At 36.6% G+C, this 26,891-nt stretch overlaps 1 protein-coding gene across 10 annotated transcripts in view; it reads right to left on the bottom strand.

Annotated features, from left to right (window-relative positions):
* Window positions 1-26,891, bottom strand: part of SGCG (sarcoglycan gamma) — a 129,283-nt gene that overhangs the window by 61,495 nt on the left and 40,897 nt on the right. For 4 of the 10 annotated variants that reach the window (XM_071804234.1, XM_071804235.1, XM_071804207.1 and 1 more), the window contains 2 exons: window positions 5,677-5,849; window positions 2,317-2,514 (listed from right to left, as the gene is read on the bottom strand). In XM_071804234.1, coding sequence (XP_071660335.1) covers window positions 2,317-2,514; window positions 5,677-5,745 — 267 coding nt within the window. In that variant the 5' untranslated portion in view covers window positions 5,746-5,849. Of the gene's footprint in view, window positions 1-2,316; window positions 2,515-5,476; window positions 5,615-5,676; window positions 5,850-26,891 lie in introns of those variants that run through there. The other 6 variants (XM_071804215.1, XM_071804219.1, XM_071804209.1 and 3 more) reach the window with 4 other exon arrangements.

Genomic DNA, 26,891 nt, shown 5'->3' with positions numbered 1-26,891 from the left:
TCTTGTATTATTTTACAGAGAAAAAGTTGTTAATATTTTATTAGCTATTAATATTCTAATATTGTTTAATACGGATAACATTTTAGTGCATTTTTAAAAACTAGCACCAAATACTTTTAAAGTATTAGCTAAAAATACAATATCTATTACTAATATTAAACATAATAAGTAGTATAATTTCCACATAATATACCCAGAACACATAATAAATGTAAAAAGTATTATCACAGCTGACAGAATAATATTTGCTAAATAACTGATGACTGCATAGGATAATATTTCGCAATTAGTTTAAAACTCTTCCCAATAATGGGTGTGTTTAATTGCATAAGCAGGATACATATGAATCAATACATTTCCTAAAAAGGAAAAACTTGAAGAGTTTGGAACTCAAGAACCCTAAAAACTTATTCCTGAGAATAAATTGTTACCTCTCCTTTTCAAACACTAACCAAAAACTTGGAGGCATAAATGCTGAATTCCATGAGGAAAACGGTTTGACGATAGCGCTGGTAATTTCTACGACTCTTGCCTTCATTCTTTACAAACAATGTTTCCTTAGACACAGGAAAGAACTGTGACGCCTCAATTATACTTCCAGACTTTAAACATGCAGTTAACCTGTGTTACTTTTTGTTAGAGTTTTCTTAGAGGCTAGCAGTGCTTCTCTGGATGACATTTCTGGTATATTCAGTTACTTCTTTTCTTGACAGACACCCTATAAAAAAATACCCAGCAAAATAAGTTCTCTGTTCTTAATGATCTCACTCATACTTTTGCTGAGGATCGTGACATACATGTGTAATTCGCACAAATGTCCTTATAGCTAATATTTATCTGAAATATAGATATTTCCCTAAAATTATCCCAAATGAACAAAGGCATTACAGTTCAGTCACTATCTAACCAGGTATGTCAGAAATACAGATTATTTACCAGAGAATTTGGAAAACTCTTATAACCGTTCAATTCATATTCCACCCTCTGGGAGAATGTAAACCTGCACTAACTGAGCTGTTTCTCCACTGCTCTCGATGCCGAGGCAGGAGGACACTGAGCCTCAGCAGACCAAGGCATTTGGTGCCTTCCTCAGAGACAACTAGTAGGAGACAGGAGCTTCTACAAGTGGAGTTTCTGATGCTGTTGTTTTAGACCTGACTGATTTTGGAGAAGAAATACCCAGTTTTGTACAATGAAAACAAACCAATAGTAAATAATTTTTAAAACTCCTTAAAAAATATAAACCTGAGCCACACGGATAAACAATTTTAACAGTTATTCCTGTTCTTTGTGATTCATGATGTGCAGTCACTAAGTGCACATTTTCCATGTGAACTGCATAACAGAAAAATTATATGTGATCTAAGATGTTCTGCACTGTAATCTGTATGACAGTTACAGTGCTGAAAAGAATTTATGTGGAGGAAGAAACTTGATGGGAAGTCAAGCAGTAGTAACCACACTAGTAAGCAGCACTTAAAATTAACCTACTTTATAGTAAGAGAAAGTAGAGTACAGAAATGCTTCCATGAAGAAAAAAAGCCCTTCATTTAGTGACAGAGGTATAACAACAACTGATAATGGGAACTTTAATATAGCACTTTCTCCAGTAGCAGGGGCAGACGTGTAGGAATTTACTACTATTGTTTTTCTTGTCTACTCGCATCACCTGTGTATCACACCTGCATGTTAGGAACAAATTACCTTAGCTTCAATATTCACTGATGCATTTTATCACATTCTGACTAAAGCCACATCTTGCAGACTTCTGAAAGTTATACTTTAATCTACTACATGCTAAATTACATTATAAAAATTAAAATATATAGCTGCTTAGCCTCAAGCACAGAGTAGTGATAATTATTAATACCTCTGAGCTGTAATTCATTGGGCAAATAAATTGTTCAATTTTAGATGCTGATAAACAGGAGAAGGAAGCTAAGAAAAACCAGCAAATGTCAGTAATATTTTAACACTAAGGAATTCTGTATGAGATAAAATAACAGAAACCAGATTTATAAAATATAAACTAAACATAAACTATGAGACAACAGTAAAATACATTATCTTAGAATGGTTAGAATTCACTTCAATATAAGGTATCAACTGCAGTATTTTAGAGATTATTACGGGGATTACAGATCAGTAAATATGTTCAAAGATAGATATTTCTTATATACTTTCAATGAAACCAGAAATTACAGTTGAGAAGGAAGAAAAAAGAACCATCTATTACATACAGAGAAACTGACGTACATATGAATTAAGCAAAGTGATATGGCAGGAAAAAAAGGAAAATTAAAGGAGGGTACTTACTGGAGAAAACCACATCACTTTAAGAATCCAAATTGTCAAGGAAAAATTCACAACTAGGATGATAAGCAGGAGGAGAACAAACAGGTAGAGGCAACGCTTTCTCCAGCCATAAATTCCAATTTTGTAGATGTATTCATTCTTCGGCCTCTCTAGGCTAGTGCCTGGTGTTGTTGTAGTGTATTGTTCACGTACCATCTGCTATGTAAAGAAAAAAAAAAGAACCTTCTAGTTGTTTGAGTTAAAGTAAAAATATTTATATAAAAACTCAAGGAATATACAAAGATATAATTATAACAGCAAGTTACTAGAAACTATAAGCTCTTATGAAGTTTTATCTGGAAAGCATTTTCATCATGTCCCATTCATATTATATTTACATCTTACTTTTTGGTGCACACAATGTGATGTTTAAATATATGAACTGCATGAACTGCCATTTACAGGAGGCTTAAATTTAGCCTATATAGAAAGGCAACACTTTTTTCATAATATTCTAATTCTCACATCACACAATATTTCATAGGATCATACAACAGTCTGTGGCTTGCAGAACAATATTATTTTACTGAAAAAATGGTTATGAGTGGTAATGGTACCTTGTATGCACAGGTTTAAAAACACTTCTACATATTCTTTCCTTAATTCAGCAATAAAATGCCTTGTTTTTGTTGCAAAACTTAACTGTGTACCACTGGAATGCCAAAATATAGTAAGCTTCATAATCTGTATATAAAGAAATTAAATGGTTCTTAATAATGTAAAGGAAATTATTATTTCTTAATTTGTCTGCTATTCATATTTAAAGATATATTAGTAATAAAAACAACACTTACTGGGTTTAAACAACTTCCTTCACTTTATATTATACTACTTAAAGAAGCATTCTTTGAATTTGAAGAAATCTTACCAGATTGTACTTCCTTAAAACATGACGATATTCACTAACTTTCGCCTTTACAGCACAGAGATCACCAACAATTCAAACCATTGATTAAAGTTTACAATTTCAGCCAAGAGAATAAAATCTCAGTGGCTGAAACTCTTTGTATAGAACAACAGTGAGCAACATCTGTCTCATTTCCACTGACATGAAACAAAGCAAAAAAAACCCCAACCAACCAAGGAAAAACCAACAAAACCACAAAAAAAGCTTACCCAACCAACCCAGCAATAGGTATTGGAATTCCGAGTACTTCCCATGAGACAGGTATATCCACAGGCATCTTACACCAAAAACTACAATAATAAGAGTGACTTCACACAGATTTCCCACAATGTCTCCTCTCAATTCTGAATTTCCTTCTGGTAATGAGATCACTGGGCTCTGCACACACAACTTTCACGTCGTGATTAAATTACATCCTTGCCCGGCTGCTGAATTACTCCACGTCATTAAAGAAGCTCTTTTCAAGTCTCCTGGAGAGCCAGGCTGTGTCTATAACAAGCTTGTGGCCCTCGGTTCTAACCCTCATCTTTGGAAATACATCACATTTTTTGTTCCTGTAGCTTTTTATCGAACTACAAGACAGAGAACACAATATACTTTTACAATTGAACAGAAGTTCATGCATTATTGCTTGTCATATAGGTAATCTTCACCTTAATTCTGCACTTCCATTCAAAAATATTTTAATTTGTTATTTGTTTATACTAAAAAATGAGACAATCATCAGTAGTTCATAATGTAACTGCTACAGTATTATGGGATGATATTATAATAATTTGTTGCTGCTATCAGTCTCAGTTGCTCATGATTGTGTGTATATATATATATATCTTTTCATCTGCTGAAAATACTGATAATAGCGTAAAGATTTATTAGTGGAGAATCCTAGATTCTGAAATAACTAGACATTACTGCTAAACTTTGTAAATTTACAAGATGGTACTTAATAGTCACCCCATGAACTACATTTAAAACTATCAGATCATATTTTCAGTTCCATGTATTACTCAAGCACCTAGTAGCAACTACAGGATACTGTTTTTACATGAGTTGCTACTATTCTTTTACTGTTTTCCCACTAATCATTGTATAATATACCATATCACTCACATAGAAGTTGCCTTTTTTCTTAAGCCTACTTTACCATGCTCTGCCAAGTAAGACAAATCGGGACATTTCTACATAACAACAGGCTTCACAAAATGCTTGGAAAACCTTTACTCTTACTTCCACAGAGATTTCTCCTAAGCTTTGCTTGTTTCTTGTGTTGCTGTCCCATACATCTTCAAGGTAAGTTTTTCAGAAGAAACACCATTTGATAAAGAGTAAATGAATTCTCAGATTTTTATGTTTTTATGTCAGCCTCATCAGAGTGGTCTCTGAGGTTGGGACTCATCTCACAGCTTTAAATACCAACAATTTAGCCTTCAATATCTGAGCCAGTCAGCCTGGACTCCCTTTATGGTTAATGGAGATAAACCTACCCCTGCTGGGAATTACTTATCTGACTTATTTTAGATGTATGCTTTAGAAACCCAACGAACTGCAACTTAAATGCGTTAAACTTTTCTCAATAAAAAGAGAAATAAATAGAGCCTGGTATTACTTTTTCAGATGTACATACATACACGTTTTAAATGTAAGCATTTGGTCAAATTAATTTCAATGAGAATGATTTCCAGAAGCATGTACTTTAACAACAAAATAGGATTCTTCTGATTCCTATTCTCATCTGTTCCATTTTTAGCCTGTTGGTAAAATGTTTATTGTGCGAGTACATAAGATATGTACAAGCTGTTTAATGAGGTGAGATCAAAACCCATTATGTGTTTCACCAAAAAGCCTATGAGTTTTGTGATTGTCTTCAGCCCTTCAGAAATACCACAGAGCATATCTGCGTGTTGCTCCCTGCACAAATTATTTTTTCCTGACAGAAAACAGTTCTGTTGTTCCTGAGCATTATTAATATTCCCAAAAATTGCTTTGGTCTTAGCAAATGGGTAATGCTGTCCTAGACAACCGACTCCTTTGAAAAGGATTGAACTTTTCTACTTAAGATAATATTTCATTAATTTTAGGAGAGTTAGTGGCCCAGTACCAAGTAATTACAGAGGAAACCCTTTAAGAATCAATACTGATGGACTGTTTCTTCTGGAAGAATCACAGAACGGCTGGGGTTCAAAGGGACCTCTGGAGATTACCTTTCCAACCCACCTACTACATCAGGTTCACCCAGAGCAGATCACACAGGAATGTGTCCAGGTGAGTCTTGAATTTCTCCAGAGAAGGAAACTCCACAACCTCTCTGGGCAGCCTGTTCCAGTGCTCTGGCACCCTCAAAGTACAGAAGTTTCTCCTCATGTTCAGACAGAACCCCCTGTACTTCAGTCTGTGCCCGGTGCCCCTCGTCATACCATTGGGCACCACTGAAAGGAGTCTGGTCCCATCCTCTTGACATCCACCCTTGAGATATTTATAAACATTGATGAGATCCCATCTCAGGCTTCTCTTCTCCAGGCTGAACAGACCCAGCTCCCTCAGTCTCTCTTCATAAGAAAGGTGCTATAGGCCCCTAATCATTCATGAGCTGAAAACACACAGAAGAATAATCTCAGATCCGTGTGGAGAAGTCAGAGCAAAATTATTTTATAGGTTTGTGCTGTTTCAGGTAGTTGTGCTGAAAGAAAAGCCTTAGGTAAGCCGATCTCACAGTTAGCTGGTGAAGCGCCCCAGGATTCAAGAGGGACAGAAAGAAAACAACAGATCTTTAGTACTACGATGAAAAATGTGATTTGTAAATGGAATAACTATGAAACTGCAGGTTGGTTGTGTAGGAGCACACTAAACAGACACCAAGAAGGAAGTGGTTACTTAGACACCGGGCCGCACACAAGTTAGCTGGAGAAGGAACAAGTCTGCACAATGAATGATGATTTTGGCCACTGCTATCGTTACAGACTTTTACAAGGAGGCAGCACAGTGACCAACTACAGAGAGTAAGAACAGTCCTGGCGACCTATAGCACAGATAAAACGGCAATTTAGTTGCAGAATGAAAATTCTGACATCATTTAAATGGGCGGTGAAAACGTGTTATTTGGATCTTCTACTTAATTGAAAGTGTGATTTCTTGGTGTTCCTATTCAAGGATCCATACAACCAGAAGTCAAGTAGGATTAAGGTCACTGACTCGCATATTCCTTATGGATTTTTGTATATGTGGCAATAATTCATGGGATTGAGCTCTACTATGGTTCTTTGCTATTTGAAAGTATTTTCCAATTGTCACAATCTGTTTTATTGGGATCCATTTTTATCCAATTACTTCTTGCCCATTTACAACAGATACTGAAAGCTAATTATCTGCCAAAAGATTTTTCATAGGTTTTAAATGACAGACATAACTTGTGAATTAGCTTGTACATTGCAGATATTTTGACCACATGAGATTTTCTAATGTGTTCAGTGGTTACTTGTAAGTGTTGCACATAATGCATGGAATTCATACCTACAGGAATACCTACATGAGCCGCCAATGAAAGAGTTCTATGTTATTTATGTCGTGTTGCTAAAGCTGCCCTCTAAAGACACGTAGCTATGAGAGAACATTTGCTTGGATCTATTCTAGCTTTTTCCATGCAGAACTTGAAGACTGGTCTATGTGATTTGAATGATTCAGAGGTCCAGGATATTTTTATATTAATACCTAGATATCGAGAAACTGTCCATCAATAACATTACTGTTGGTTAGTTTGGGCATCAAGTTCAAAAAGGTATTCTGATAGCTCTGGAATATTCAGATAAGACAGCTGTGTTTTGAAGAAGGAATTTGCAAACTTATCAGTAAGCCTGCTTGGAATCGTATTATTTTCAGGAATTATTTATCTGTAGGAATTACTGAAGACAGAACACTATTTCAATGAAATTTGATGACTAGATTAAATTTTTCTAATTCCTTTCAACCCTCCCTCATTCTAACGTGTTGTATTTAATCCCGCTCAACCTTTCTTTGCTGAGATTTGTCTATTATACAGTATATCAGAGTTTGAATTGTAAACTAGTGCCATCAGCTAGAAAGAGTTGGGTCGCTGCAGCATAATTTATGGAAACCAGCAAAGAAATTCATATGGCCTAGTTAACTGTTTGCATACCCTGCAGTGCAAACTTACACAATAACTATGACACAGCCACAGTTAACACCTCTGCACGCCTTAAGTACCACTGCAACAGCTGAAAGGCAGTCACTGGCAGCATCGGAAGAAGTGCTATATTTAAAATGATTATTTGTCTAATATCTGTGTACTTTTGAATCTCATTTACAGTAAAAAATGGTTTTAAATTTTTGTTTTCAATCTTTCAACTTAACCAATTTTTCCACCTTTCACAAATTCCCAAAACATTAATTAGATCAGAAGAAAGTAATTTTCACGATACTTCCATCAGAAGGACAAGCAAAAATACTACACAGATTTTTTTTTTCATTATTTCTAATTTTTGTATAATTTACTAATATTTTAAGAAGTACATAGTTTCTGTTATGAGAAATCCCATGCCTTTCATGAGAAATGCCTTAAAATGCTTCTTTTTCTGAAAAAAAAGTGAACCTCCCGTTTCTGAAACTCAGTCACCACAACAGGTAGGTTTCCTTGAGTGAACTCAAGCACTGTAATGTGCAAAAAAAAAAAATAAATCTCACAATTATTTACTTTCCTGAGATTTTAAACATGTTACTTTGCCTTGGTAGACAATAAAAATCTTTTCAAGAACACAAAGAGCTTAGAATAATTGATGTAAAAGTGATTTGATGAAGATATGGGTGGGACACCCACAGCTAGATGAGTGTCTCAGCCACAAGGCTACTGGCTACACCTCAGGGATCTCTCATTACTATTACTGATTTTAGAAATAAGACTTCCAGAAGAGAGAAAAGAGCAGGCTGTACAGCCATTGTTTTCACCTAACAATGAAAGACTGAGATCCAATAATGGTGTCAAGATCATTTAAGTGTTTACACAAAGGACTGCAAATCTACCAGGAGAATGGAAGATACATAATGTATTGCAGGCAATATCAGAACAGAGATCATTGCAGGCTCTTCTGGCTGTGAGGTTTTTCTTTCTCTTCCATGGACTTAAAAATCTTTTCCATACGAAGCAGAAGCCAGAATAGATTAATTCCATTAGAGCCTTTTTTCCTTATTCATACATTTAACAAACTGTTTATAATTAAGCTAGGTATAAACTAAATCACTCCCATTATGAGTAATTTAAATTCTTAGTTAAGGAATTCGACTAATACAAATAGACAAAGCAGAAGGAGACTGCTTAATTTGCTTTTTTGTCCTCTACAGTATGACAGAAGACAGGAATTTGTTATGGAATGATGGTATACATGTGTTACTGTGTTCAATTGTTCATGAGCTGATGAGAGGCAGGTCTTTGATTTATCATGTAACAGTTTTCCCAGAACAGAATCATAGAATCAGAAAACATGAAAGTTGGAAGGGACCTGTGGAGATCATCTATTCCTATTCCCTGCTCAAAACAGGGTTAACTTTGACATCAGAACTGGTGCAACCATACATTATCAAGAATTTCTTTTCCTCAATAGCCTTTGTGTCTCTGAATACTCTTGTTAAATTTCGATTGTTTACAGTCTCTGTGGCACTCTTACATGTAATTTGAAAAAAATATTTATGCTTTTTTCCTAGTTCTTATATACTGCTTGGACTCCTGTACTGTGTTGTTACATTTACTAACATGTTTTTGTGAATACCTTCCTGCTTCTAACAACTTCTCTCGTCCTGCTTTTTAGCTATGCTGGTTTGGCCATGTCTTTTAAGTACATATTTTACCTCAGCATCTCATATTATATTTTGAAATAGTCACATGCAAAAATTTGTTTTCTTCTCATAGGCTGCTTCCTTTCTACACAGTGCCCTTTTATAGGGGCTCTCAATACTCCATCAAAGATATTTACTCTAACATCAATATGGCCGATGTTACAATACACTCCTCGACAACAACATGAAAGAGATCTTGTGCACTGATCACAATTAAGCCAGGAAATTACTCTGCTTTCTGAGAAACTGCTCCCCAAAGCAGTCAATTATGGGATCTAAAAATGTGGTCTGAATGTTGGACCTAATTATGACATTTATACTACAAAGGTAAAAGGAAAAATAGTGTCGTAGTGCTTCTGATGCACTACAGTGAGTCACAGTCCTTGTAATCACCCTGTTCACGTCATTAGCTATAAATATAGTCCTTAATATTATCAATTTTATTTATACTATTAACATTATAATTATTATTCTGTTCAGAACGCACTTTTCAGTCCATGACCACATTGATACAATTGCTGAGTAGTTGATGTAACTGCTTTATCAATTTGTCTTTACAATAAACTTCTGTTAACACACGGCACCACTTGCATATCCTATTCTGTCTTTCCTGTATGTCCTTGGTGTTACTCATTGACTGCTTTCTTTCTGTATGTTTTCAACACGACTAACATGACTATTCAGGTTCATTTATTTTCTTAGCTTCCTTAACGCTAAGCATTTTAATTTTCCTATCTTATTTTGAGGCTACAGAAACACATACAATTTCATTTTTTTTCTGAGTCATCCACCTCCAATTTAAATAAGACTTTGTTTGTTCACCATCTCTTTCTGCCGGGGTTTTTTTTTGTACCTTGTAGCTGGGGATGTCTGCTTTTTATGACTTCCCCCTTCATATCATGCCAAATGTCCTCCTCTGCACTATTCAGCTTTCCCCCAAATTTAAGTTTAGAAAGCTCGAACCTCTCTTAAGTGTCAGGTGCCTGATTACATTTCTGCTAAAATGAAGATGTCATTCCTATTATTGGTTCCTTCTAGTTCAAAAATATTCCCAGCTCATGATGAATCTGAGCCCCCTTCCTTACTCATGTTATTTCCACATGGCCTTGCATGTGGTAGTATAAATATTCCAAATTGCTGCCATGGAGGTCCTGGTCTTCAGTTGCCCATATCTCAGTCTAAGCTTTGCCTTCAGAACCTCTTTGTTAGTTTTCTAGACTCTCAGTAGCTTTAGGGGTTCCCTCAATTTCAGGATTGCAGAGTTGCACCCTTCTCCTCAGTGCAGGTGACTGAACAAGCAATTTTCCACAAAAGTCTGCTGCCTTCCTTCACCTATCAGCCAAACAGACAGAGTAAGGCTTCCTAAATTGTGATAGTAGGTATTAATTATCACTAGTTTTTTTTCTATCCCAAGACACTGCTGTATTTGACGATACCCTTGCCAAACTTGCCTTTTTGTGGGCTTGCAACTTGTTTCTTCGAAGACTGATTCTAGTAGCTGCCTCTCAAGGAAATCAAGAGGTTAGAAAAATGAATGAATCTGCCAAGACAGCACATGCAGAACTTGCCTGACATCCTCCTCTTTGTTCCTGCCCTCCTACTAAGGTACTATTTTAATTTAAGGTGCTTCTATTGTCTTGCAAATTGCACTGTGATATGATTAAATCATTCCAGCTCTCAAGTAACAGGGACTCGGGTACCAGTAATTTGTGTTAAGCCTTGCAGCACTCCTTAATATAAATTTCACTTCCTCTTAAATGGGGGAGGAGGAAACCAGGGATCTACACTTGTTCACTTCCCAGCTACAGAACATGCCGTATGCTGGAGCTGTCTCCCAGTCAGGAATTCTCTACCTGTGCAGCTGCCAGGGAATTATGCTCTTTTGCAACTTGTTCATGATCCCTTTAAATATTTTAGGGAAATTCTGCTTATAATCCAATCACCCAAAGGGTCAGGCTAGATGTCACCAACCATGCAAATTTTAGAAAACTGAAATAAATGATTGTTTCCTTGAAGTATTTGCTCAGGATGGGAGAAACCCAAGGGAACCTAGTGTAGTCCATTGAGACAACAGGAGTCAAATTCAGGATAACAGTCATGCCTAGATTCTAAAAATCTCCTTAGCTCAGGATCCAGCAATAGCTCAACGGAAAGTGTGAATTCCAGTGAACTTCCAAGCTTGAAATTGCTTTCAGATTTTCTAGTCTAGTGTAGTTACATACAATGGGTTCAGAAGTCATGCAAATGCTGATAGTGGCGAGCACATAAAGACTGTCAGTTCCACTGCCATAATTTGTATCCTTCACTCCCTGACTTGGTGTGTTTTCTCCCCTCCTCATAATGATGAACAAGCCAAGAATTGAGGTTTCTGCTAAATAAGAAGGAAGGACAGTGTGAGGATAGGGTGACACAGCTTGCAGGGTAAGAGGGAAAGGCAATTCCCTGTGCTTATGCTGGGAAGTGGCACCTGAAGCACAGGGAAGATGTTCCCGCGGTCACTGCCTCAGGAATACCTGCTCCACAAACTGAGGCCTGAAAGTTAAACACAGCAATTCACATACTTTTATTATTTTAGCTGGTAAGAGTTGTAGAGCTCTGCATCTTAGCAAAATGAATTTTAAGGAGGTGGATACCAAATGTTTGGAATTCATGAGGAAACAGTATAGATCAAAAGAGAGTTCACTGTACAACTCTGCTACTTTTTCTTTCCTTTTTCTCCTGTATGAGGAGGAATACAAATGAAATATGAATGCAGAAAATGCTACTGTTTAAAAAAAACCAACACAACCTTTCTTGGTAGTGCTAATAGGCCTGTTTTCTGTAATTAAAACCACAAATGTGTTCCTGAATGATAAATAATATATCATATACTCTTAAAAAACCCCACAATAACAAAAAGCCTTTCTTAATAGATACACGATATATTTTGACATGGAAGTTACAAAACAAAAACAATCAAAGAAAACTAAATGGACTGGAAGAATAAGTAACACCATAGTTAAATCCAACCCTGTTGTTAAGAGGAACTGTTTAACTGCCTGTGTTTACATGGACAGGCCTCTAAATGATTAGCTTGAGCCCTGCTCCACTTATCATGAGATAGGTGGAAGCAAGGATCAATTTTAGGCAAGGAATGCTGAGAGCTATGTTGCCCTTATGGAAAGGCTAGAGGAATCTCCCACTTCCTCTCCTTATAAGTTAATAAAAATACTGTCTTTATGGAAAATAAGAACAGTGTGGGTTTAGTCTACCGTGGAATGGGCTGCCTCACTGAAAAGGACAAAACAAAATTAAGCACAGAGGGATGACTTGAGGTTCTAGTAAGTTTTCCATCTATAATTTATGAAATGATTATAAATTACACAGAGAGCTGAATACTGTACACTCTCTTTTTCTGATCATTTGATCCTTCCAGGTATCAAAAGACTTTTCTTCATGTGGAAGCGGAAGGTTTCCCTTTGGGTTGTCTTTCTTCGCAAGTAGTATAGTTTTACAATGCAATCTAGGTATTATCTAACACTCCGAGAAATGCAGAGAAGATGGATGGCAAGTTTACAGAAATTTTACTATAATGTACCAGAGGTAGGTTTTGTTCACTAGCATTTTAGTTCTTTTATTCAGTGACAGCTACATGATTCCTTTATTCAGAACAGACACGCACATTACTTTGGATGCAGATAAGGCCTTTCTGGTTTTATTACAGTAATTTACTGAAAAAGTTTGCCACTGAATTCTTAATAGTTTGCAAGTAACTTGGTGAACAAAATTCTGAGTAAAATATCAAATTATAGAATTTTGGACAATTTCAGAGATGTAAAATCCAACAATTGCTTTAGTTACCAGATAAGGCTGTGATAGTTACTGTCTATAGTATATAAATGATGTTCTTATGATATGTGATACAACCCAGACATCCAATTTAAAATCATTATTAAAAAAAAAATTAAATCAGGCAACACAAGAATCAGTTGAAATCAGAAGCTAAACATGACAATTAAAAACACATATTTAGTCAGACCAAGATTTAGCAACATCTTGCTGTGTATCTACCTAAGTCAGTCAGTAATTAAAATTAATAACAGTAGCTGTCAGCACAACTTGATATAAAAAGTTTATTTAGTTCAGTATTTACCAACATATTTGAAAGTATTTTGAATTTTTAATAATTATAAGGATTAAAATTCAAGGAAAATTTTTTTTACTGGTTAACTTTCATGGCAATAAAGAAAAAAACCAAAAATAATTCAGCATGAGCTAAGAACTAGAATATGCTTCTAATAAAAAGATACTTCTTAGGATACAGGTGTATCTTGTAAATTGTTAAAGTATTAGAAAAAATTAAGTGATCCTTTTTATTTATTGATCTGCATCTTCATACATTAATAATATTTCTAATACTGGTGTTCAAACTGTTCTCCTGTGATCTCTAAGATATATTACTTCTGTAGTTCCATGGCACTTGATAGTGAATTGTTTACTAAATGAGCAAATGCAATTTCTTAACAGCCAGGTCTTCAAGCACGTAACTATAGAAGAAACAATTTCAGTATTTTTTCTGTAACAGAACACATTAAGCCCCAGAAAACAAGCACTGAAGCAAATGGGAACACTGTAGTCTGACAGTTAGCAGTTTCTGAACTACACGCAATGAGATGTTCTGTGGAAAGAACACAAATTAGCTCACAAGTAAGTCCTCCTCTCTCCTAAGGAAACTGTCATTCAAAAATAGATGGCGTAATTACAAATCTATGGAGAAGATTTCTTCACTGGTGCGCTGATCCCTGCTTGATGCCAGTCAAGATATCATGTACATGGGCTGGAAGGCTGGGGTTTTGTAAATATTCGAATCAGACATTTAACATTGTCATTATTATGTTGCAATTAAGTAGTGATAGCATGGTTGTGGCTTCTCTGTTTTAGAGAATAAGGGAGTTTAATGGCATGAATGCCAGCCACTCTATTCCTGTTGGACTCCTCCATAGGCATGTTTAACGTAGCAGTACAGATGTAGCTCTTGTTTTGGATTATTTTTAACATAATTGATTTTTCTACTTTTAGGATGCTCTAAAGTATATAAATTTCTGTTTTATGTAACTTCCTAGATAAAAACAAAAAACCAAAAAAACCCCAAACAAACAAACAAAACACAAACACACCACCCCACCCCCCAAAAAAACCCCAAACAAACAAAAAAATCCCCCCCCACACACAAAAGAACAAAAAAAGGAAATATGACCTACTATTCATATTGAACTGACTCATCTGTAGAGTCCGCATCTTTAGATCTATTAATATCACACAGACCTTGATAAAACCAGTTGCAACAGTAGCTGTTGGTCTTCTCTATGGAACAGAACTAGGAGAGAATGAGATATTGTAGCAGTGCATTTCCTACTTATTTTTCTTCACAGCAGGACAGCAGTAATACTAAGGAACCACAGATTCACTTCTGTGCACATGGTGGAAGTGTCTTATTTCTGTCCATCTGTCCCAGAAACTGGATCAGCTCTTCCCATATAAAACTAACCTTATATCTGTTGTTTTCTTACTTATTTTAGCCAGATCATCAGCTGAATTTCTCCCAGGTTTTGTTAAATCTCTTTCTGCTTCCCTACCTTCTTACGGTCTTAACATCTTTCTTTCACCCCTTGTACAATCTCAAGTCTTCCTTCTCATCTCTTCTTTTCCACTTTTCCTCTGCTCCAATTTCCTGACTCCTTCTCTCCAGCTATTTCATGTTTTCACTTATATCTTAAAAACTTTATTCTCCTTTAGCCTTCACATTTATTGGTAGCTCCAATCTCTTTGTCACATCAATCCCTAGCATTTCTTCCAAATCCAACACTCATAGCTGACCAGGCTAAGTTCCTCTGGAGGACTGACCCACTCTATTTATTTCCTATTCTTTCCTCTCTTTCTGTGGCTTCTGTTTCTTCTGCTTTAAAATCAATTATTTCTCCATCTCCTTTGCAGACACTAGCAGAGGTGTAGGCAAACACCTCACTGAGTGTATATATTCCCAGAGGAGACAAGGTTAGGGCAACAAAGATGATGAAGGGAGTGAAGCATCTCCCTTATGAGGAAAGGCTGAGGGAGCTGGGTCTCTTTAGCTTGGAGGAGACTGAGGGGTGACCTCACTAATGTTTACAAATATATAAAGGGTGAGCGTCACAAGGATGGAGCCAGGCTCTTCTCGGTGACAACCAGCAGCAGGACAAGGGGTAATGGGTTCAAATTGGAACACGAGAGGTTCCACTTAAATTTGAGAAGAAACTTCTTCTTCGTAAGGGTGCCAGAACACTGGAACAGGCTGCCCAGGGGGTTGTGGGGTCTCCTACTCTGGAGACATTCAAAACCTGCCTGGACACCTTCCTGTGTAACCTCATCTGGGTGTTCCTGCTCCGGCAGGGGGATTGGACTGGATGATCTTTCGAGGTCCCTTCCAATCCCTGACATTCTGTGATTCTGTGATCTCAGCTCTCATTTCCCATTTCCAGACCCAAACCTACTGCAGGGAAAACAGTACTTCACCTCTATATTCCTGGCAGAATTTTAACTAGTCATTCCATGGTGATGGCACATGATAATACAGTCTGGAGAACAGCTGCAAGAAAATAAAGTATAAGCAGAAACTTTAAAGACTGACTGAAACTTCTCTCTCAGGGATGTGAAACTAACTGCGATTTTTAGGGATAAAAATTTTTTACATTTGGACAGATTTTTACAGGGTCATAAAAATGCATACTTTTTTTTGGTACATACCATCCTTGATTTGCTGACCCAGGCCACTTTTTACGCAAAGAATTTTCCAACCTTACTTCTAGAATAATAAACTAAGCAGGGCCAAGGTGTGTGCTGTGAGCACCGGTGCTGTGTCACTGACCGCGTGTGTCCTGGAGCAGCCCGGGCTCCCAAAGGGTTTTGCTGGGGATGAGAATTAGTCATACGGATGCAAGCTGAGTCATGCCATTTGCTGAGGATTAGCCTTTGCTAGCACATATGTGGCTTACACACACAAAAAAGATTCAACTCAGTTCAAGTGAACATTATGCTCATTTTCCACTTAAGCGAACTATTTCTCCTCCATTGGTTTGTGTTAATAAGAGCTTGTGATACCATTTAAGTGGTCTTAATTAAATATATGGAACAGAATAGTAATGAGTTCTAAAATAGTAAGCGACACTCATTTTCCTATATAGATTAAATTTCATAAATATTTCAGTCTTTCTTTTGAGGAGATTACCAAGATTATGAAATCCCTGTGTGCTGAAGAAGAATGCCATCTGTTTCACAGTTTCAAACCAACTTCTCAGAAAAATGTTCTTCCTTTTATAAAAGGGAATAATTAATCATTTGAAATAGAAAAGGCTTTCTCAAACTTGTGATAGTCCAGAGGAAGTGAACTGTTTTGCATCATGTGGTAGCTCCATTGGCCTATACAATAGAACTACAATTTCTGTTTTTACTTAAATTTGCATGTAAGCACGAAAGATGGTGTTCTAAGTGACAAAAATTCTGGAATATGCTCTGATATCTATAGATCCACTTTTCTTGCTTCCCAGCTACAGCATTTTAATAGTTACTCCAAACTGAAAATACGTGAAAATTCTACCAAAGGTGAAACAAGTTTGTGCTCTTTAAAGATATATTTCTGTTTTATATTAGAAATTGGAAGCCTGGCAAATAATTTGACATTTACTATATTTCATGCAATTCAAATTCTTACTCTTGGTACTGTATTTTTATACCACAACCTGTTTTACCTGCAAAAGCAATATATCCAGAGCTGGAAGAAAGTGCCAGACAAAAAAACAAGAACATATGAGTCTGTAATTCATTTCCAGACTGCTCTACAGAACTATTCCTGTATTCTCAACTACACATTAAAATCTCTACTGTCCTTTAGAGAAAATCTCTTTCACTTGGATTTACAACATTATTGACAAAGCACTTGGGAGACAACTATGGAAATATATATTTTTAAGACATTGCCTTTGTTGTTTCAGTAAAATGGTTTCATGTTGCATTACAATGGACTAGGAAGATGTCCACAATACCTTCGGAAGTCTAAGCTTACAGGACTTCATCCTTTTATTCAAGGCTTGTAACGTAAAACATTCTTTCCCAATTGCTTGCATACATTGGATCTTGTCTGTTTGCCTACTTTACATTTTACTTATTCATATGAAACTCTTCCTTTAAAATCCCTTTCTAAGCATTTTTAAACAAAATGAAGATCACATTTTGGCTTAAACTGACATTATTGCTCTTTCAAAACATCAAGAGAGGGATAATCTGCCTGGGGGTATTTTACTCACTCTGGCAATGCTGAAATTCTCCCTGAATACAGAAATTAATAGGAATTGCATAATATTTGAAGGTTTATTTGTGTTTCTCATCACTATTCTACTCTGTACTTCAGCTCTTGGAATAAAGGACAGTGTGAATATATTGTTTAAGCAAAGCTAGAATCATGTAGTTAGCAATATCAAAACATATTGAAAGCTCTTGAGGCAGAAAATTAAGATGTTATCTTGCTTCTTTTACCAGAAAGGAACATAAAGAACATTTTTTCTTTTGAACAAGAGTGAATACAGAATCACAGAATGTTAGGGATTGGAAGGGATCTCAAAAGATCATCTAGTCCAATGCCCCTGCCGGAGCAGGAACACCCACATGAGGTTACACAGGAAGGTGTCCAGGCGGGTTTTGAATGTCTCCAGAGTAGGAGGCTCTACAACCCCCCTGGGCAGCCTGTTCCAGTGTTCTGGCACCCTCACTGTGAAGAAGTTTCTCCTCATATTTAAATGGAACCTCCCATGTTCCAGTTTGTATCCATTGCTCCTTGCCCTATCATTGGTTGACACCAAGAAGAGCCTGGCTCCATTTTCGTGACACTCACCCTTTACAGCCCTCCTCCAGGCTAAGCGGCCCCAGTTCCCTCAGCCACTCCTCATCAGACTTGTGCTCCAGACTCCTCACCAGCCTTGTCACCATGCCCTACAGATAAGTATAAAAAGACAGAGGGTGGCAACCTGCATGGGCAGCTGGTAGGTGATAGTCCCTGGAGACCTCCTTGAGGAGGAGACAGAGGCACCCAGCTGCTGACTTTGATGTCTTGGGAGTTCTGCTGCTTGCTGAGTGATCAGATATAGGATATTGCAGAGACTTCTGAGGCTTATCCAGCCCTTCTTGCTCATCACACGGGCAGCAATGATACTCCTAAGGGTGAGCACATGAAGAGTGACTGTGGAGCTCTGGGGGAGGGGTAAAGCAGATAAAGGCCAGCTGCTTTTCTCATCAATCCTTTCACTGGAAGTTTCGTACCAAAGTGAACATATCTGGCACATCCACATCTTACTACTTAGCTGGTGTCAGAGGCAGAGTTTTGGCTTTTATGACCACAGGAGCCTCTTTAGGGAATGAGAACTATCGATAAGAGATGGGATCCATCTGATCAAGTTCGGCAAAGGCTTATTTGCTATCTTAGTGAGGAAAGCTTTAAACCAGGTACATCAGGAGAGGGTAGCTATAGTCTTAAGAGAAGCGAATGCATGGGGAGCAGCAAAGCAGCATACCGGGGACAGCATGATGGAGAAGGTCTTTTCCCTTTCCCGAGAAAAGTGGCGTGACTGGGTCCATCTCCAGCACCTGTACATGAATTAACACAGCATGGGAGACAAGAGCAATTAGAAGTTCATGCACAGATGCAGAGCAATGATCTGACCAGAAGTACATTTGGACAGTCCGCATGACTGGAGTGCTGCCATGGGGGGATATGAGCACTCGGGAGGGCAGGGAGGCAGAGGGCTGCAAGATGTGCCAAGGGCTGAGGCAAACACACACAGTTTTGCTGTGAAACAGAAAATAAGACATTCAGGAGCTTATGGGAAAGATCAAAGGACAGATCAAAGGACATGTGATGCTCTGCTAGGAGTCTCCTATAGACTCCCTGATCCAATAGAGCAGGAGGATGGGCTAGTAGATCTCCAGAGGCCCTTTCCAATCTAAATCAATCTAGGATTCTGCAGTCTTCAGAGCTGGCCTTCCATCACTATTAGTAGTTCACTTATTTTATTCTCGAGTTCTTTCAGAGGTCTTTTGTCAATATCCTCTGATTTTGAAATATTACCAAACATTTTATCTGCAAGTCCCCTATAGATAAGCTTTTTCTACAGTCCTTTTAATCTGAAATAGATCCTTTGATGAGTACACCATAAAGTGGGGTTCTAGCACAGAAAGTGCTACAGTTTCTTCCACAGTTAACAGAAACGCAAATAATTCATTTTGCATACTTTTTATTTCCTTCCCTTCTCTGAGGACTCTTTTTATCGTCTTATCATCCATTTACCATACAAACTACCTGGCAAGTTCTGGTAGTTCTGCTGTGTGAAGAAAGATTTCTCATCACTTATAATGTTAATTGCTCCTTAAACTCTTTGCCCAGCTGGACTGTTTTTAGATTTAACCTGACAGAGTTCACAATCTTTTCTATTTTGCCCATTTGCATACAACTTCAGATTTGGGAAATATGACTTCTTGCTTCTAATTATTACCCATAATCTGATGATTTGCGATGCTGAGTTACTTTCATCGCCTCTCAAACTTTTTTTTACAGAGAGCATATATCCAATCCGTCCTTCCAATATAATGCTCTAAATATTTCCTGAATACTTTCAGCTTCATTTTTGGCAAGCATATTCATCATTATGAAGTTATTTTTGAAGCTAAGCACAAGCTGGGTGTGGATTTTGACTCGAACTGTACACACTAAGTACATTTTACGTACTTGACACGCATAATGAAATACCTTATTCTGTCTTGGGAGGAAGGTGAACCTAAATTAAATGTTAGATTAACTTTTGCTAATATAAAATATTGATTTTTTTTATTGCAATAACACCTTTCCATGAAGAATAGGTATTCTGCATTGTACATAATTTCACTAAAATTATTTTGCCTATAAACTTCAGAGTTTACATATTTGTCCAAACGACAAACAGAATTTACTATGTGTTTTTGACCACAGTTTAAAGTGTTTCAAAGGATCCAACCTCTTTCTAGCATACAGCATTGCACCAAGTATTTCCGATAGTAGTTGAAAAAAAACCTGTCTTCTCTAGATAAACATAGTAAAGTCATACTAATTGGAATTGAAATAATATTCCTTCATGAAAAGATAAATAAAAACATCACAATTTTAAGAAACAGGAAATCTGGATTAATAGATCAAAGAGTAACCTTAATACACTTCTCCTGCACTACAGAGTATACGTTTTTTTATTTATTTAAAGACTATTTATTTAGCATACTTTCAATTCCTCCTTTGTCATCAATGCATGTTATCTTAAGAAAAGAAATACCACAAAGTTTTGCTTTAACACACGAAGTTAAACTTTGCAGACAGGATCTGGTAGTTTGTCACTTTGAGTTGCAGTGAAGATTAGGTTTCTGCGTACAAAATTTCATTTCTTAAGGACCATTAAATGCAACCAAGAATTGTTTTGTGGCATTCAGTTTTTCTTCCCTGGAGACAACACTAGGAATCTCAAAACACTGGTAGGCATAAAACTTTTTAAATCTTTTTTTTACTCATTTCTTGTGCTTTTTCTGGGTGTTTGTATACTTAGGAAAGTGTGACAGATGTGCCAGAACTGCAAAGCTTCTCAGGAGGAGAAATGGGGAAATAATCTTCAATGGGGTTGCTGAACGTAATGAAAGGCTTCAAGTTCTTTAGAAATGTGAAGGAAATGAAAGCAATCCCTCTGATGGAGAAATATCACAAAAGAATCTCTGCTATCATCATCTTCTGTGGATGTCTATCAGACAAAGAGTAATTTTAGATACTTTAATACTTTAAAAAAAAAAAAAAACAATTACATGTTTTTTATTTAAAAATACTTAAAAAAAACCTTTTTATTTTCTAGGTGTGTGATAGAGGATTCTTTTTATGATATAACAATGATTACCAGCAAAGCCAAAATGATTCTTGTATAAATACTGTTCCTAATGCAAGTCTTGCTTGGACAGAGCTTTTAGCAAAAGTTCTTTAACAATATCCTCAGTGTTGTTTGTTCTCAGGAAAAGTATTTTGTGTACTCAGTGCTTGCAGGGCGTACTCTCTGTGAGAACAAAAAGAAACAGCTCTATTTAAGTACATAAAGACACATGTATTGGCATAAACCTTTCTCTTTTTCCTGTTCTTCCTGCTGCTTTTCTGAAAGTGCTACTTGCAGGTTGCACTCTGTTATTTCCAGCTCACACAGTAGACTTCAGCACAATTGCAAAACAGGTAACTCCTTTCTGCAGTGCTTCGGTTGAGGAACTTGAAAAGCTCTTTATTTAGCCTTGCTAAACGATTTCATGTAGCAAATGGAATTATACTGCTATTCTGTGACACTTTTTTTGAATAGTGATGTGAAAATACACCAAAGAAACGAGAAATGGAACTAGATGCAGAGGCCGGAGATTAAAATTGATCCTCATGTTTTCCCTTCCAGTTCAAGTGATTGTTCACAGGTATGTTTTAAAAAATATGAAAGAAGACTAATTTTACCTTGCATCTATGAAGTCACAACTGTACCTTGTTTGAAAAGTCACACAAAACTAAACTAAAAATTCAAAATTCACTTTGCTTTTCAGTAGCAAGGGAAGCAAAATGCTTTCCTATGTATACTATGTCTCATTATATATTTTAAATCTCTGCCCTTTTCTGATGAATTTTAAACATCAATGAACACAAACTGATGTGCTTCTGTTTCATTGCAGCTCTGGTCACTCATTTTTACTTATACAGAGGAAAACCAGATAAATTTAAATGTGTATTAGACACATAAGGAAATCATCAAAAGAAATACTACGGCAGCCTTTTTTGGTGATGTTGACTTCAACTGCTTAGGCAGCAGCTGACTCCAAGTTTCTTCAGCAGCCGTGACAAAGTAATAATGCAATGCAAGGAACACAGAACATGAAGAACACAGCAAAATGTTTAAATACTGGTTTTGATCAGTATGCCACTTCTTGGATTAAAACCAACAGGAAAGACACAGCTGATATTCCAATTAGCTGTAAAAATAAATTAAGATTAAACAAAACTTGGAAGTACATGTGAAGCATATACACTCCTTAACTGGCAGTTGAAGAACAACCTTACACACCTTTCTGGAAGATAATAATGTGTCAGAAAGGTTTTAGATCAATTTAAGGACAACAAAGACATTTCTGTTCGCCTCTAGTGTACAAAAGTAAAGAGTGTCCTCATGGCTTTAAAATCTATTACTTCAATCTAAAAGAAAATACTGGATAACATTCAGCTGAAATTTAAAATCTTCTACCACAATGTTGAAATCTATTTCAGGACGTGAAAACCGTCTTTTAAGTGTTATTATTTCATTTAGCTGTGAACTAACAAAATATGACATCAGACAGGTAACAAAGAAAGTCTCCACAGTATAATTTAACTACAGTCAATTAAATACTGTAAGTAGACTCTTGGGGATAAGAGAAAAAGGTTAAGTATTGCATACACTCAGGAAACAAACATGAAAGACAGAGGTGGAGACTGTAAAATATGGGGAGAACGTGCCCAAGCAAGATTGAAGAAAGTCACAAAGAGAAGGGAAAGTTAGCAAAAGATGGAATCTTCTGATAAAGCAAAGAAAGAGAGAATAATTTTCCTTTCTGTTGCCTTTGTTTTCATTATTTTATATTCTAGCAATTTATATGCTTTAATTATTAAACAATCCCAAATCAAAGCTTATTTCTAGATAATTTTTTGAATGTTAGTTTTGAATTTTTTCCTGAGTTGAAGTCAGATGTTACTAGATACCTGAAGATTTCTGATATAGGAAGATAAGTAGTTTTAATGTTATTAATTTAAACAGCATTTTAGATGTTTTCAATATGGCTAAGGGGACATAGTTTTGTCTTCCATAAACATGACTAAAATCAGTTAAATCACCAACTGTGAATCACAACACCATCAGTTCAATAAATGTTCAACTAAACGCAAGATTAGTAAAATATATTAATCTAAATCTAAAAAGGCAAGTGCTTTTCACAAATCATGAAAATTGTTACCAACAGAATTTGAATTAAATACACAATTAAAAAAGAATGTGGGGTACTCAGATAAACACCAACGGTAATTATCATATGTAGCTTTCAAACTGTTTCTTCTCTGTTATGACAATACATTAATAAAGTCTTATACAATGTCATGAATATAAGAACTTTATTTCTGTTTGAAAGCATTATCTTCACACATGCATTGAACGTAATTATTAAATGACTCATGAAACCATGCAGAATGAAATATACTATTATGTAATGCAGCTCTGTGTTTAAGCAAGATAACAGTTTTCAGAAGCCTTCTTCAGTACTTTCATTAAATGGAAAATACCTACCATAACAGAAAACTAAAAGTAGAATGTTACAGAGAAGAAATGTTTTGTGGGTAAAAGAACTATCTCTCATTACACCAAATGGTAGGACTGAAAAGGTAGGCAAGTTTTTTGGCATATAGGATCTTCATTGAGTCTATTTGAGCCTTTGAGCCTAGAAAAATAGCCTGAAAAGTAGCATGAGCAGCACAGGAATACCATCTCCTGTCCAGGTCTTGCTGCCCACCCTACAGAAAGTTTGGCTTCATCTCCATAAAACTCTATACTATGTCCATCCATACTACACAAAACTTGGCTCTGGGTGCCCTCTGGAGTAAACTTTCACCTCTTTAACCCTCAAATATAACTGTCTTTTTGCAGAATCAGAACATAGACTAGAAGCCCTGAGGTGTAATATGGAGGTATAAGCTTATCAGGATATTGTTACAGGAATGTGGAGGGAACCAAACCTGGCACAGCTTTGTCTGCCTCATCCATGCTGACTTTTGGGAGTGTTCACCATGTCACCTGCGCCAAGCCCCAGTCAGTTTCTTTGTCCTCTACATTACGAAATCTATCTTATAATTTTCTTATCCCTAGTATGAAAACTTTCACTCAGGCAAACAGCCTCTTCTGCCAGTCTCTCAAATATCCTCCTGTGACTTTTCAGCTCACAGGGAATGCTGATAGTAAAGTAATACTGTTACTTTTTGGGCTTTAAACTCTGAATTCATCATTTTCCTTCCTTTTATTTCCAAGTAAAATTAAATCCATTATTACAGTCAATTCTTACTGATTTACAGGTACTTTATGGAGGTCCATCAGTAACTTGAGAATACTGCTAGCAACCAAACTCCCCAGGCACATCTTCTTTGGTAAACTGTGATGCCCTCCTCATACGGAAAGTGGACATTAAATCTGACACATTGCAGATTGGATCAGCTAGTAAGAGAAGCAGTGGAGTAATCAAGACCAGTAGCTAAATAATAATAGTAAAGGGAATATCCAGGAGAATATTTCTGAACCAATTCTGGGGATGCCAAAAAAAAAAATTAGGCTGCAATGGACCTCTGCAGATCATCTATTCCAGTTCAAAGCTGGACTAGACCAGACCTTTGGATGCTGCTTTCAGCAGTCCGGAATCACAAGAACATGTTTTTTACTTATTACTGTCCCTCACTTCGATCTCTGTTTCCTTAAAACTGAGGAAATTGGGTGCAGCAGAACTTTGCAGACACATCTCCTTCCATCAGCAGCCGTCAGTGACAGAGGCTGCACACTTGGAAATTCAAAGTAGGACCTATGTGAAACTTTGACTTGAAACAGAGGGTGATGGACACTACACAGCCAGCCTTTCCCAAAAGCCACTAGTATGCAGAACTAACGAGCCAATGATGCAAAAAGCCCATGTAAAATTTAGTATCTTGCACTATGGGAAAAAACTAACATGAAGAAAATGTACTGAGTCTTCTTTTCTTCCTCAGAGTACTGACCACACAGCAAATAAACAAGGAGGAACTGAGGAGTTTAAACAAGCTTTACTACAGCATGATTCCACCTCTGCAGCCCATTATTGAAAATACATATATACGTGATTCTTACAGAAAACCTTCAGGATATACGTACACACAAATAAACATATTAGATGTCTTAGTGAAAACCATGTGGTTTTTGGCTAATACCAGCAATGTCCAACACTTAGCACATACCATACTCCATTTTTAAAAATATTAATGTACTTTAGTGTATATTCCTCTTCACTTTCTTATACAGTAGTAGTTTTCCATCCTCCACAGAAACATAACCAACCATGACATGAAATGCAGGAGCTGTTAAACAGCTCCTGGCAGATATACAGAAAGGTTTAATGAGAAGACTGGCCCAGGTAGCCAAAGCTACGGATGGATTAAATAGTGAGAATATTGTTACCCAAACTGAAAATTTGCCCAGGATATTGAACTAAACCGTTATCCAAACTGCCATAATGCTTTTAGCCTGGTTTAATAAACAAAAAAGCAACCACATTTTATATCATTGTCTAAATTGTCTGTCTCCCATTTATTTCCCTCTGTCCTACAGTAGCTTTTGAGCTTCTTGGGCAATTTCAACCAAATTCAACAGACAAGCAGAGGTCTCAGAAACACTACATACCTACAAAGTTTCTGAAAATGAGAGAGAACAAAGAAGAAACCCCGTTTATGTCTCCACTGAGAGACTGCAGTGGGCAATAAAACCTTATTAGATATCAGAAAACCTGTATGAAAGACCTTGTAAATGTCTCTGCTACAGAAAACCTTCAGTAACTGCTCGTTAAACATCTAAGACAATCAACCTTGTGAAATAAGTCCACAGGAAATCCAGCTTACTTAATTCCAAGTCATGAAAATAATCAAAACCTGTAAGAGGTCAGGACCTGGGATTTTTATCTCATGTAAAAGGTACTACTTTTCACAGGAAGGAATAAATCTTAAAAGGCTATTCACGGAAGAAGATCTTTGTACACCCAACATTTCTGTGCCTGTCGACAGAGGCTTGAGTTTGTGTGATACAATACATCCATTTCTTTCTTTCAACGATTCCACCAAAGCTCTTTTCCCTTAGCTTAAAACTTACATTCTTGCATGAGAATTCTCACCACAAAGTAGAGTCACACATCTGTATAATTACCTATTACAGTAAGGATGAATATTGTATCTTCATATTGTTAATAGAGCCTTATGCTTATGAATGAAAACTAAAATACAACCTGCTTTTAACCAGGGAGAAGTTGCACGTTATTAGCAAAAGGGTAAAGGTTTAGAAAAGAGATTTTAAATGGCTTCCTCTAATGCTGGGCTTAATTTAGATCCTTTTATTTTTAATTTAACACTATGCAGTTGTTCTTACCCTTTGGTGGTATTCTAGGCCCATTTGTTCTTCATTGCATAGTGGAAAGGAGGTCTATCTCTAATATGTGAATAGCACATTTGTTTAGAAGACAAATGGGCGTTCATCTCAGACGAAGTGGCATCAGTTGTGACTATGCATCACAACTAAGGCTTCCAAAATCTTATCTCATTGCAAACTTTCATAACTCGATGGCACAAAGTTACTACTGTCACTCATGCAAATCACTCATTTGGATGTGGCTACGCAGGCCAGAATTCATCTTGCCAATCACAGACAACATCAGGCACATTTCCCTAGGACCCCTCCACAGAGGGTCAGTAACCCACTGATACCCAGTTAGTAATCTGCTTTCAGTCAGTGAAATTATCCAAGAAAAAATGTATTTGAATTCCAGGAGATTACAAAGTTGGAAAAGGAGTTCTGTATACACATAATTGGACGGTCCATATTAATGCAAGTATGCTTCACAGAACTTAGAACTGATTTTGGTAATAGCTCCTCAGACGGAAGGTTATTAT

The sequence above is a fragment of the Patagioenas fasciata genome, chromosome 1 (genome assembly GCF_037038585.1).
Source record: "Patagioenas fasciata isolate bPatFas1 chromosome 1, bPatFas1.hap1, whole genome shotgun sequence".
Lineage (NCBI taxonomy): Eukaryota > Metazoa > Chordata > Aves > Columbiformes > Columbidae > Patagioenas > Patagioenas fasciata.
This window is presented reverse-complemented; position numbering and strand designations above follow the sequence as displayed.